At 39.5% G+C, this 12644-nt stretch overlaps 1 protein-coding gene across 1 annotated transcript in view; it reads right to left on the reverse strand.

Annotated features, from left to right (window-relative positions):
* Positions 1-12644, reverse strand: part of CTNNAL1 (catenin alpha like 1) — a 61881-nt gene that overhangs the window by 23853 nt on the left and 25384 nt on the right. Inside the window, exons 4-8 of the mRNA XM_082624529.1 lie at positions 11758-11877; positions 9146-9235; positions 7931-8101; positions 4602-4802; positions 2388-2474 (exon numbers count right to left, since the gene is read on the reverse strand). Of these exons, the coding sequence (XP_082480655.1) occupies positions 2388-2474; positions 4602-4802; positions 7931-8101; positions 9146-9235; positions 11758-11877 (669 nt within the window). The remainder of the gene's footprint in view (positions 1-2387; positions 2475-4601; positions 4803-7930; positions 8102-9145; positions 9236-11757; positions 11878-12644) is intronic.

Consider the following 12644-nt stretch of genomic DNA (forward strand, 5'->3'; position numbering starts at 1 on the left):
ATAAACATGAAGTTCCTGCTCTGTGCAAGGTACTGAAAGTAGCTTTACAGACATTATCTCCCTTAATTCTTATAAAAATTCTTCTAGGTTGATGTTATTATATCCATTTCAGAGGTAAGGAAAGTGAAGCTTATGGAAAGCCACTCAGTCTATCACCAAAAGATTTTTTGTTCAGGGCTTCCCTGGTGGCACAGTGGTTGAGAGTCCGCCTGCCGATTCAGGGGACACAGGTTCGTGCCCCGGTCCGGGAAGATCCCACATGCCACGCAGCGGCTGGGCCCGTGAGCCATGGCCGCTGAGCCTGCGCATTCGGAGCCTGTGCTCCGCAACGGGAGAGGCCACAGCAGTGAGAGGCACGCGTACCACAAAAAAAAAAAAAAAAAAAGATTTTATCTTCAACTGATAGTCACAGTCTTAACAAGAGTTTAGTTAAAATTGAATAGGCTGGAAAAAATGAGTAGGCTTTTTTTAAACCATAGAAGACCATATCCTTCTAATGTTTAATAGGATGTTAAAATGAAGGTTTCAACAGAGGTCAATGAAACATCACCAGATAATTTATATATGAAACTCCCCCAAACCAATTCATTCTCTTGAGCCCTTGACTCTCTTAAAAAATATAAAAGAACAAAGAAGTTAGAGATAAGTGAGAAGAAAAGTTTTTGTGAGGAGGGTCTTTCTGGTGCTCGCTGTGAGTCCCCTCCCAGGCACACCCCAAAATGGAGGGAGCAAAGTGGCACAGAAGTTACAAAGTAAGGGGCTGGTCAGGGGAGGCACCAGGAGAGCCTCTGAAGAGCACACTCAAGTATTCACGACAGAGGAAGTCAGCTTTAAACATCTTCGAGCCTAGTGCATCTCGTAAGGGCACCAATCACTAAGAACTCCCCACTTCCTCTCTTCTTTCCCTGTGCCACAACCTGGCAAAGATCTGGAACAGAAGCTAGATAATAGGGGATGAAGGGCCTGAAAAAGAGACAAGAGACCACAATTCCCCCAAAAGCCCTAGGCGAGCTAGAGGAGTGGGGAACAGGAGCAAAGCCCTACAATTGAATGAATCAAAATACTGATTAATATATTGGAACGAACATTCTCATTTTTGAACTGAGTTTGTGTTTTATGACCTAAAGCAGGGATTGATGAACATTTTCTGTAGAGGGCCAGAGAGTAAATGTTTTAGGCTGTTCAGGCCACATAGTCGCAACTACCCAACTCAAATGGGCAGAACTGTGTCCCCCAAAAAAACTTTATTTATAAAAACAGCCTGGCTGTAGTTCACAAAGCCCTGACTTAAAGTGACTTTCAATTACCTAAGAGTGACCAAATAAGTCATTAGATGATAAAGTTTTCATCCAGGGAACAGGGAAATCTTCACAGCCAAAAGAACATTTTAAAATATCAACTTTATTAAGGTATAATTTATATACAACAAAATGTACCAAGGGTACAGTTCGATGAGTTTTGACAAACATTTACACCCAAGTAACTACCACCATAATCAATATTTACGACACTTCCATTACCACAAAAAGTTCTCCCATGCCCCTTTGTAGTAAGTATCCCCCTACTTTTTTTTTTTTTTTTTTTTTTTTTTTGCGTTACGCGGTCCTCTCACTGTTGTGGCCCCTCCCGTTGCGGAGCACAGGCTCCGGACGCGCAGGCCCAGCGGCCATTGCTCACGGGCCCAGCCGCTCCACGGCATGTGGGATCCTCCCATACCGGGGCACAAACCCGCGTCCCCTGCACCGGCAGGTGGACTCTCAACCACTGCGCCACCAGGGAAGCCCCCCCCCCTACTTTTGACCCCAGGCAGTCACTGAGCTGGTTTCTGTCACTATAAATCAGTTTGGCCTTTTTAAGAATTTTTTCTAAACAGAATTACACACACACACTTTTGTGTCTGACTTCTTTCACTCAGTGTAACGTTTAAGCAATTCATCCATATTGTTACCCGTATCGATAGTGTTCCTTTTTAGTGAATAGCATTTGATAGTTATACCAAAATTCATTTATTGATTCCCCTGTTGATGGATATTTATTTATTTATGTATTTATTTGACCGTACCACGTCACTTGCAGGATCTCAGTTCCCCAACCAGGGATTGAACCCACGCTCTTGGCAGTGAAAGCGTGAAGTCCTAACCACTGGACCACCAGGGAATTCCCTGGAAATTTAGATTGTTTCCAGTTTCGGGCTGTTATATTTGTGTACAAGCTTTGAGAATGATGGCACTAATAAAACAGTGGCTTCAAAATAACTAGGTCAAAGGAAAACGTTACAAACATTTTCTGGGCACAGGAACATACTAATGCTAAGGCATTTTATATATACCATACAACATGACAACTTGCAAAGAATTAAAAGAGGCTAGATGTCAAACTATACTTACTTCTTTCTTAAGTTCATTGAGGCTGTGACTGATTTTCAATATAGCGAGTTCCAGTTCTTCATCGATGCTCTTTGTTTTCTTTCTTTGCTAAAAAGTTTTAAAAGTACATGTGAAGAGTTATCTTTTTCATCTTGTAATTCCAATTTTACTCAAACTACAAACATAATAAAATTTTAATATCATCTGTGAACTATAAGAAAAGTAGATTTTTAAAATTCACCTGTTTATGGTTAGAGTGGAAAAGAGAATTTTAGTTATTTAGTTACATTTTTCTACTCTAAACAGGTGAATTTTTTAAATCTAATTTTCTTTAATAAATTTATCATGTCTAAAACTAATCTGTTTTATCTTCTGCCTGGAATTCTCATCTCTTCATTCTTAACCTAGATAAAAATTAAAACCCTATTCGTCTTCAAGTCCTTACATAAATGTCTCTTTCTCAGAAAGGCCTTCTTAGATCACACAGTTTAGATTAGACCCTCTTCTTACCCTCTCTAACCTTTTCTCTAAGTAATCATCCTAGTTTGCAATTACATATGTACTTTTGATTTCTGTTGTTGTTGTTGTTTAAAGTCTATTTTCCTCACTAGGCCTTGGTAAGCTCTGTGAAGGCTGGGATCACATTTATTTTGCTCACCACTGAATGCACAATACCTGGCACAGCAAATGGAGGGTAGCAGGTATTCAATTCTTTGAATGAATAAATCAGTTAAATGTCAATCTCTTCATGAAGCTTCTTGATTCCTCTAGATAAATACAAATTCAACCTCCTTCAAACCCTCTCAACACATGATCTGTACTTTCTCTTAGGACACTTACAAAGTTTTTTGTACTCGTCTCACACCTTCCCACATTTTTCTACATTGCAATATTCTTGCAGGCAAAGATTTTATCTTATTCATCTTCAGATTTTCGTTGCCTGGCATATAAAAGGCACTCAGTGACAACTGCTGAAAAAGTGAATGAATGAAAAATACATCTGACATGCAGAATCAGAGATCCAAGTGCTTGTGAAACATGTGAAAGGTACTAACTGCAAATTTAAGTATTGATAGAACTGGATTCCCAACACAGAGAGCGTTTCCTCACAGAAACTCTTTATATTGCATGTTGGGCTTAAAATTTAATTCTGAAGCAATCTACACTTCAGATTAGATATCACATAGACAATTCAAACTAAACACAAAATACTGCTTTTATCCCTGACACCATTCTACCGTAGTTAAGTTTCCCTGTTAGTATGAGCATTTGCAATATTGTGATGCCAAGAAAATATGAGGGAAATCTGTGATTTATACAACCCTTCATTCATAAATCAATCTCTTCACAAGGAAGCAGACTGCTGGACTCTCTCAGGCACATTCACCCTTCTTCATCTTTACTGGATAAGCTTTTGTCCATGATTTCCAGATTTGTTCTATCCATGCTGTATGTTGTAAACCATGTTAAATACTTTTTTGACATATCCTAGGCCTAAGAAATAAATAACTGGTGCCAGAGACATGTCTCAGGGCTCTACCTTTCAAATCTGTAATCCACGCTCTAGAAGAGACTGGGTGCACACCTCCTGTGTTGCACCACTTCTGTCAGTCCTTGCCACTCTTGCCCAAATAACTCCCACGTCTGAAGCGCACCAGCAGCCTGTTTAAGGCTCTTAAAGTGGCTGCCCGCCAGTCTGAGACCAGGAATCTGTGTGAGAGGGAAAAATCTTTCACCTGACAGCTGGATCTACCCTGGTCTTCATTGCATCTAAACCTCAGTAAGTTTTCTAAATCCTTGTGTCTGTAAATCAGCTGTCCTCAGAGTTAAGAACTGTGCACATCTGAACGGCTCCAGCAGTAAGACTCAGGTTCCAAGAACCTCTAGGCTTGGTTGAACCTCTGCTCTTCACTCTGAAGAAGCATTGTGGGGAGGAATTTTCCAGAGGTGAGTCTGGTGGAAGAGTGGGGACGAAAGGGTGAAATAGTGATGGTGATGGTGGCACAGAATCCAGACTGGCCAGGATGAGAAACAACAGGCCTAGAAATGTTGAATACAGTGAGTGCTGATGGGAAGGATGCTCTGGCCAAGTAGGGGGCAGAAAAGGAATGAGACAACCTTGGCCCACTCTGGACCACATTCACACTCCTGGTGGTGACGGCACCTGCCACAACTCTCAGGGCTCCAGGGAAAAGCTATTACAGAAGATTTACTTTGATGAAATAAAGCTCTTACAGCTTCAATCCACACAGAAATTAACTGCTGCAGTTCCATCCTGGCCTGAGCTGACAGTTCCAAGATGCGTTCCCTGTGCTCGTGGCTGGTATAGGCACAATCAGTAAAGTCCTCCGTGCGCTCCAAGAGGGCGTCCAGCATCGCAGAGAGAGTCTCTTTTGACTGAAAATAAAGATTCTCCCGAAGAGTTTCAATATCCATCTGAGAACAAAAAGGATATACATCCACATGAGTCAACATTCCCACCTAACCAGATGGGCTGTACTTTCTCCCAGGGCCCAGGAAGACGCTAGCAATTTCTTTGCCTGTCTGAAAGCTCAGGAGAAATACAGCATCCAGGGATGACTTTATTGTCCACTAACCCAGGAGGACACATTGCTCGAGAGCCACCAACGGCCGTGGGGAGCTTTATTACTATAGTCGTTAACAAAGCATTTCTTTTTTTTTTTTTTTTTTTTTTTTTTGCGGTATGCGGGCCTCTCACTGTTGTGGCCTCTCCCGTTGTGGAGCACAGGCTCCGGACGCGCAGGCTCAGCGGCCATGGCTCACAGGCCTAGCCACTCCGCGGCATGTGGGATCTTCCCGGACCGGGGCAAGAACCCGTGTCCCCTGCATCGGCAGGCGGACTCTCAACCACTGCGCCACCAGGGAAGCCCAACAAAGCATTTCTATAAGATCAATGAATACTAAGGCAGAAGGAGCATTATCATGTAGCAACTGGTAGGAAAAATGAACCAGCTTCCAGGTAAAGGATTTGTATCTGACAAAACGCCAAGGCAAAGTCCTGGAAGATGTTACAGCCAAAAATGAATGTGTTGAGCCCAGGGGGAATGGTGTGGAAGGTATGGGGTACAGAAAGGACTAGGAAAGGCATCAATTTTTCCTTCATTAATTCAGCAAAACTAGTCTCCCTATATTTTGTCTTATGTCCCCAACAGTACCTCCCTGACCAAAACATTCTCTACCAGGGGAGCTCAATCATCTTTCTAAAACATACCTCTTCAGATAGTGCCACCTCCCTCTAGTTGGCTCAACACCTATAAAACCAAGCCCAAACTTGTACCGCATAACACAAAACCTTCCAGGGTCTTGTCTTTACATATCTTTCTAACAGACTATCTCATCTCTCTGAGCTCCTAAACCTCCTTTCACTTCAGCCAGCCTGTGCTTTGAGTTCCCTGAATGTGTGACAAACACATGTTCACTAGTACAGTTTTCTCTCTCTCAGCTTTCTGAGATATGCTATGTCACTTCAACCTTATTTAACCTCTAGCCCTTGAAATATGTCACAGAAACAACTTGGGCTGAGAGGCAGTAGGTGATGATGATCATGATTGTGGGCACAATTCTTGTGCTGATAAGGATAACTTATATTTGTTTCACACTTTAAAGTCCTTTCACAACTATCATTCCAAATTAATCCTTACATATGACCCATTTTAACATGATCCCTGAAAATACCAAGATTTGGGAAGGTCGAGAGGCCACAGGGAAGTAATAGCTTCCCCTTCTCCTCCTGGCCCAAGTTATCTCCAGGAATCACTCTGTTCTATGGAGACAGGATTTTTCTTTTTTTTTTTTTCTTAAGCTAGGAAAGAACATGGATAAAAGTGAGGTATGGAATTGACAATGAGAACCTGAGAATTTGAGGATTTAAACAGAATTACAACATAAAAATCAGTCCACATACCATTTATGTCAAACTTTTTTATTTTCCTTTAAAGAGAACATTTATATGCTTTTAAACAGCAACTTAGTGGAGTTTTTTTTTGAAAGCCACTTATTTGTATGTTTTCATAAGATCTGTTCATATATTCCAAGTAACAAATAAAGTATCCAGTTTCCCTCTACAGATGCAAAGAAGATAACCACTGACAGTGAGACTGAGTCTATTCATGACCGCTTTGCTCTGCAGAACGCCCGCTGGCGAAAAGGTCAGCAGCTGGAGCTGTCGGCAGCGGCCACAGGTACCACGCTGCCCCTAGTTGGCCTGGAACCGGAAATGCAGCATCAAGAGGCCAAAGACCTGGCTCTACCCCACTTGTTTCCTTATTATCCTTTGACCTTTGACATCTATCCCTTCAGCCTTAACAAAAAGAGGGAATTAGAAAAATTATCTCTAAGATTCCTTTCAGTAATAAAAACTCTGAAAGAATGACTGGTCCCTGTAGCTTCCTCCCCCTCAGGAGGAGATGTGGAGTAGGACAGACAGCATATAAACAGACTCAGAGGTGTAAACTGAAAGGTCATGGACTTTGGGATCAGAAAGTCCTGGTTCTAAACAAGGGTTCTACCACATATTAGCTTTCCTCCTCAAAAACATGGGTATAGTAATATGCATCTAAAAGGGAAGTTAGAGATTAAATGAGAAAATACTTATTGAGAGCATGACGTCTAAAAATAAGTGTCCTTTCCATTACTTTCTTCCACCCCATGTTCCTACTTAGATGGGAAGAATACCACCCTTGTCACAGCCCCAGCTACTAGAGAGGGAGGTAACCCTCAGCATATGAGAGAACTTCTCAGGGTCCGAGTTTTCCCACCTATTAAATGAGGGAGTTGTGTTAGACAATTTCCTGGGTCTTCCCGACTAGACACTGCTCTCACTAAAGAGCGAGCACTGTCACCATCTCTGAGTTGTCATGAGTTCCGCCCTGAAACGGTGGGGATTCTGGAGTCAGACTGCCAACTTTCAAATCCTAACTGTGGTACTTTCTAGCTGGCAAGTTACTTAATCTCTGTTTCTCAGTCTCCTCAACAGTATAATGGGAATAATAATAATAGTTCTTGTGAGATTGAGATACACACACACACACACACGCACACACACATTTAAAGCACAGGGCTGGCACAGAATAAGTGCTTGATAAATGTTAGCATGTATTATTGTTCACTTAAAATTTTTAAGTATCATTAATGCTATCACTATTACTACAGTCTCAAAGTATCTATTCTATAGCACAAGGAAGAGCAGGGATTCCAGCAGATTCCAGATCTGCTGTCTGTAATCATCCATGATGGTATGGCATTGCTCTAGAGCTGGGAAAGGAACACTTCTAAACAGAGGACAAGAGGCTACAGCTAAACCATACAGCTAAACAGGGCCAGAGCAGCTACTATAACCCTAGACCAGTGTTCTCTGTACAAACTACACTAAGCTTTATGTTACTGAGTATTAAGTTTGTACACTGTGGCACTGTTTTAAAGACAAATATCTGCCTTTGTGAAGTATCTATGCTAAAATATTAAACAAAACTATGGATACTACATATAATGATGCTTCTGTGAAATGGCAAGAAAAAAACAAAATATATTCTCTCTATTCTTACCTTGAATTCCTTAATTCCAGTAAAAATACTGATAGATGAAATGTCTGTCTCTCCATTTGGTTTGCATTCGGTCACAATTTCAATTACCTTATCCAATGCCACTTTCATTCTGTCAAATACTCCTTCTTTGTTTTTATGGGCTGATTCACAGTTGGGATGCCTGAGACACGTCTTTGAAACAATTGAAAAATTTTATGTTAAGATTTGGCCCATATCATAAGACACAAAATCTTACAGAGAATATGCCATGCTAATAAAAATGGTTCTTTACCAAAATCTCCCGTGTCCCTGGCTCACCCAGCTGCTTCTCCTCACTAAAGTGGAAGTAGGATGAGTAAAAAGCGACAGCAAGGTTAAGTGAAAAAGGCAGAGTGCAAAACTGTATCTTTATACTTTAGTATGTTTACTTAAAATTTTTGAAAAAAAAAAACAACCCTATATCTTCATCATGATTAAAACTTTTAAAATGTTGCCTAATATGTGCAAGAGCTAAAAAAGAACGAGGAAAAATGAACAGATGTTTTATGACTGTGGATGCATCTTTGACTTTTAAAAAACGATGTAAAGGAAAAACTACTCCAGGGCCTAGCTATGAACAGAGCCTTCCAAGCAGACTCCAGTGAATCCTGTTTCTGTGGCTTCACTGATCCTAGCATCGAGGCAATATTCCGAGCAGAAAAGGCGATCCTAAACAAACTGCTAATGAGATGTTTACTAGTTCTTTCTTGAATCGTACCAATTTGCTGGCCGACTGCTGTTTGAAATTACAAGCTCTTGATTGACAATTTTGTTAAAAGTAGAATAAGGACTTAGAGGTATGAATTTACAGAATAAACAAGCTAAGGGCTGACTTAATACTCCACTGTTACTTAACAGATTCTAACTTGCCTAGCTTTTTCTAGAGCACATGTGCTGGCTCCCCACTGAGACTAGCAAAACCCCACAGGCAGTGACCGTGTGTGACAGGCCTCCATTCACAGCACTTAATAAGCCATTTTCTGCTTAGTTGCTCAAAGCTGACTCATAGATTACCTGATGTTTGGAACTGAGGATGGAAGTTAACATTCTTGTTAAAGAATAACTGAAATTTAACTATTATAGCCCATATTCCAATTTATCATTTTCATCTTTTTAAAGTGTAAAATACATAAATTAGATGCATTTAATCAGGTTTTCAAATTAATTTACAACACAGTAAAACAAAAATTTTCTTACCTTTGAAGCTGTGAGAAGCATCATTGTACACTTTTCAAGAACTGCCCTAGCTGCTGCCATTTTTGCCTTTTTCTTTTCGTCTTTCAAGTCCTAAACATGGAATAAAACCACTGAGCAGTCTAGGATCCTGTAAACAACTCAATTTTTTGAGAAATAATTTACTCCATAATAGCAATACTCAACAATTAAGTAACATTGTTTTAAAAAAGTGACAAAGTAGGAAAAAAACCCAGAATACATGTTTTATAAAATGTCACCACTTCAACGTAAATACATCAATGTAAATACATCAACTTCAATGTAAATACATCAACACAATAGAATAGAAAGAAAGAGCTGCCCTTACTAAGGGCAGCACAGCCAGGAACTGAGACCTAGGGAGAGGCTGCCATGTGGCTCACATTCTGGTGGCCTGCACACCTGACATTCTGCCCATGTGAACACACCTCACTCCCAACCAGAAACAACCATCCTATGCTTTACTTAATTAAAAGTGACTTATTTACTGAGCATGTGTGGACTATTATTTCCTTCAAAATAGATACTCAGTAGTCAACTCTTTCAGGGATCATGTCTGATTAATCTCATCTAAGTGCATATTCATCTCAAGTTTTCTTTTTTTTGTTGTTGTTGTTGTTTTAATCCTAAACTTAGCCAATATGCTGCTCTAAAATGTTCTTAAGATGTTTCTTGGGCATATAATTTTCCCCAACTAGAATATAAACTCTGAAGTAGGCACTGTATTTGGGTTTGGTTTTTTTTCATTTGGTTTCTCTTCATATAGCCCTTGATATGAATGTGTGCTATCACAGAAGATCTCCAAATATTGCTGATTAAATCTATAACCAAATACTCTCATAATAGTTTAGTAACCATCTAAATCAGGGGTCAGCAAAAATTTTCAATAAAAGGCCAGATAATAAATTTTTGAGGCTTTCTGGTTCATTTGGTCTCTGAAACAACTAATTAGTTTTGCCAGTGGTAGTATGAAAGCTACCCTGGACAATACATAAACAAATTAATATGGGTGTGTTCCAATAACTTTACTTATGGATGCTGAAATTTGGATTACATAAAATTTTCACCGGTCACATTAGTCAATTTTTTTCCTCACTTGTCAGTTGGATGAAAAGCCTTTTCTTACAAATAACAAAGACCTAAAGTTTGAAAGTGATTTCCTTTTATTTGTTTTAATAAATGAGAGTGGATTCAGAGTTATCCCTATAATAATATCACTCTCATTCACTTGCATCCCAATACAGCTTTCTTTAATTGGAAAGAAAGAAGCAAAGTTACATCTAGTAAATGAGAAACTGCAAAAAACTCCAAAGCTAATTCAGGTCACAAGGTAACATTCCAAAGGACTGTATCCTACATGTGATTATCAGCCATCAGGAGTATCTTTCAAAAATAAAGGTTGAGTTCACTTCTAAAATTTCCATCCATTCCTTGTCTTTAACATACTGGACAGGACTTCTAGCAAAAAAACCTGTGGGTCTAGTTGACAATGCATCAAGTGTGTATACATAACACTTGTAAGCCATACATTACACCATATATTGTATGGTGATAGCAAGTGATCCAGAAAGATGGCATCTCAATCTGTTAGAGGGCTGGTCCACAGGACGAAACACAGGCCTCATTAAACCCAGATGTCCAAGAAGCACTAAGTGAAGCATATAATCCAGCCTGCCACTTTCCAGGCCAATACCCACCTTCCAACTCCAGCTACAACCAGGAAAGTTCACGCCCAAAACCATGGCCTATGGGACTATACCAAAGCATCTCAAGAAGAGATCAATTATATATTTAACTTGACAGGATAAATTCATGCACAAGTACCCCAACAAGAAAAAGTCAATCCTGGATTTGACATGGTTTTCCACCTCCCTAAACTTCAGAACTTACAGTCTGAATTGGGGAACAGACCTACAAAGAACTAATATCATGGTGCGGTTTGAAAACTACAGGCTTTAGAATCAGACATAATTGAGTTCAACCTGCTAGAAAAGTGACCTTGGGAAACTTTATTATCTACTCAAGTTCAGTTTCCTCACATGTGAAACAGTAATAACGACACCTACCTTATACGGATGTTCTGAGACTTAAATGAAATCATGAATATTAAGTAGCTAACATATAGCCAATGCAAATCATCCAATGCTTGGGTTATTACTATTAATCTAATATAGAACAATTATAGAAAGATATAATAACAGAATAATATATAACAAATTAAAGAAAGAATAATAAGAGATATATAACAAAATACTATCAGGATATGTATGATGACTCATTTATTTGCCTGAGCCCTTGTAGAAGAGTCAAATGGAAAGTTCTGTGAAAGAGGAAGTACTTGAATTGGGCCTTGAAGGCAAGTATGACCTTTCCCAGTGTGTGAGGTGGGAAAATATTTAACTGTTATCTGTGAGCAAAACAAGGCATACAGATCTATTTACTCTATCCTGGCTTATTTATGAAAGGCTTTCAAGAGCAAGGTTATAGATTTAATAAGCAAAAAAACCAACCCAAATGATCACAAAGATCACACCTCTATCCAAATTGAAAAGTATAAATGTATCTCAAGATTTTAAAATATGGTAAACACATACATTTTGTCTATCTCCAGTAAGATGTGCAAACTCCACCATTTCATTTCCAAATTGACTGAATATTTGGACAAACTCTTGAAAGCTGTTCACTTTCTCCAGTCTTTCCATAGTTGCAAGAACCTGCAAAACAGACATTATTTTGTTATCAGGTTTAGATGTGAAAGAGACTGAGACATCAAACCTGAGCCAAGAGAGGAACAAAAGAGAAGTTCTAAATTCTAGGGGAAAGTTGAGAAAGAGTCGGAGGAAAAGACAGAGAAGAACGGACTCAGAGAAGTAGATGCAGATTCAAAGGTTAGAATCATCTCGGGAATGATTTCTTTTTAGGATGGGAAGACTTGGGCTTACTTGAAAATTAAAGGAAAAAGTAAAGGAAATGACTAAATATGCAAGAGGTCATTTATGCAGCAAGGTCTGGAGAAGGTGGGAATGGGCAGGACTAAGGTAATCAAATCTTCAGAGAAGTAGGAGGGGGATGAGGATAAAAGATGATACACAGAAGCTTTAAGGTTCAGTGAACCAGAATTGGGGGAACCCCATCCTCCTCAGAAAAGTGTAAGGAAGGTCACTCGCATAGTGAGGAGTGCAAAGGGCGATTAGGGACTTCACGAGTAGGAAAAGTTTGGATCAGTCAGAAACTGCCTGTGGTAAACAAGTTAATTGCCAAGAAGCTTTGGGCAGCCAGGAGTAGATAGAGGGCATGTCTGTAACACAGCCAACAGAGAACGTTATGTATTTTCTTGATATTTAGAAGTAAAGTAAATAGATGTGAAACATATTTTCAAATACTTTTCTCTAAAATAACAGTACTGGATTAGTTTTAGTCAGACCAAGATAGGGAAGGAAAACACAGATAGCCTGTGTTTACTTATTTTTAATGAGGATAT

This window comes from Mesoplodon mirus, assembly GCF_964341445.2.
Source record: "Mesoplodon mirus genome assembly, chromosome: 1".
In the NCBI taxonomy this organism is placed as follows: Eukaryota; Metazoa; Chordata; class Mammalia; order Artiodactyla; family Ziphiidae; genus Mesoplodon; species Mesoplodon mirus.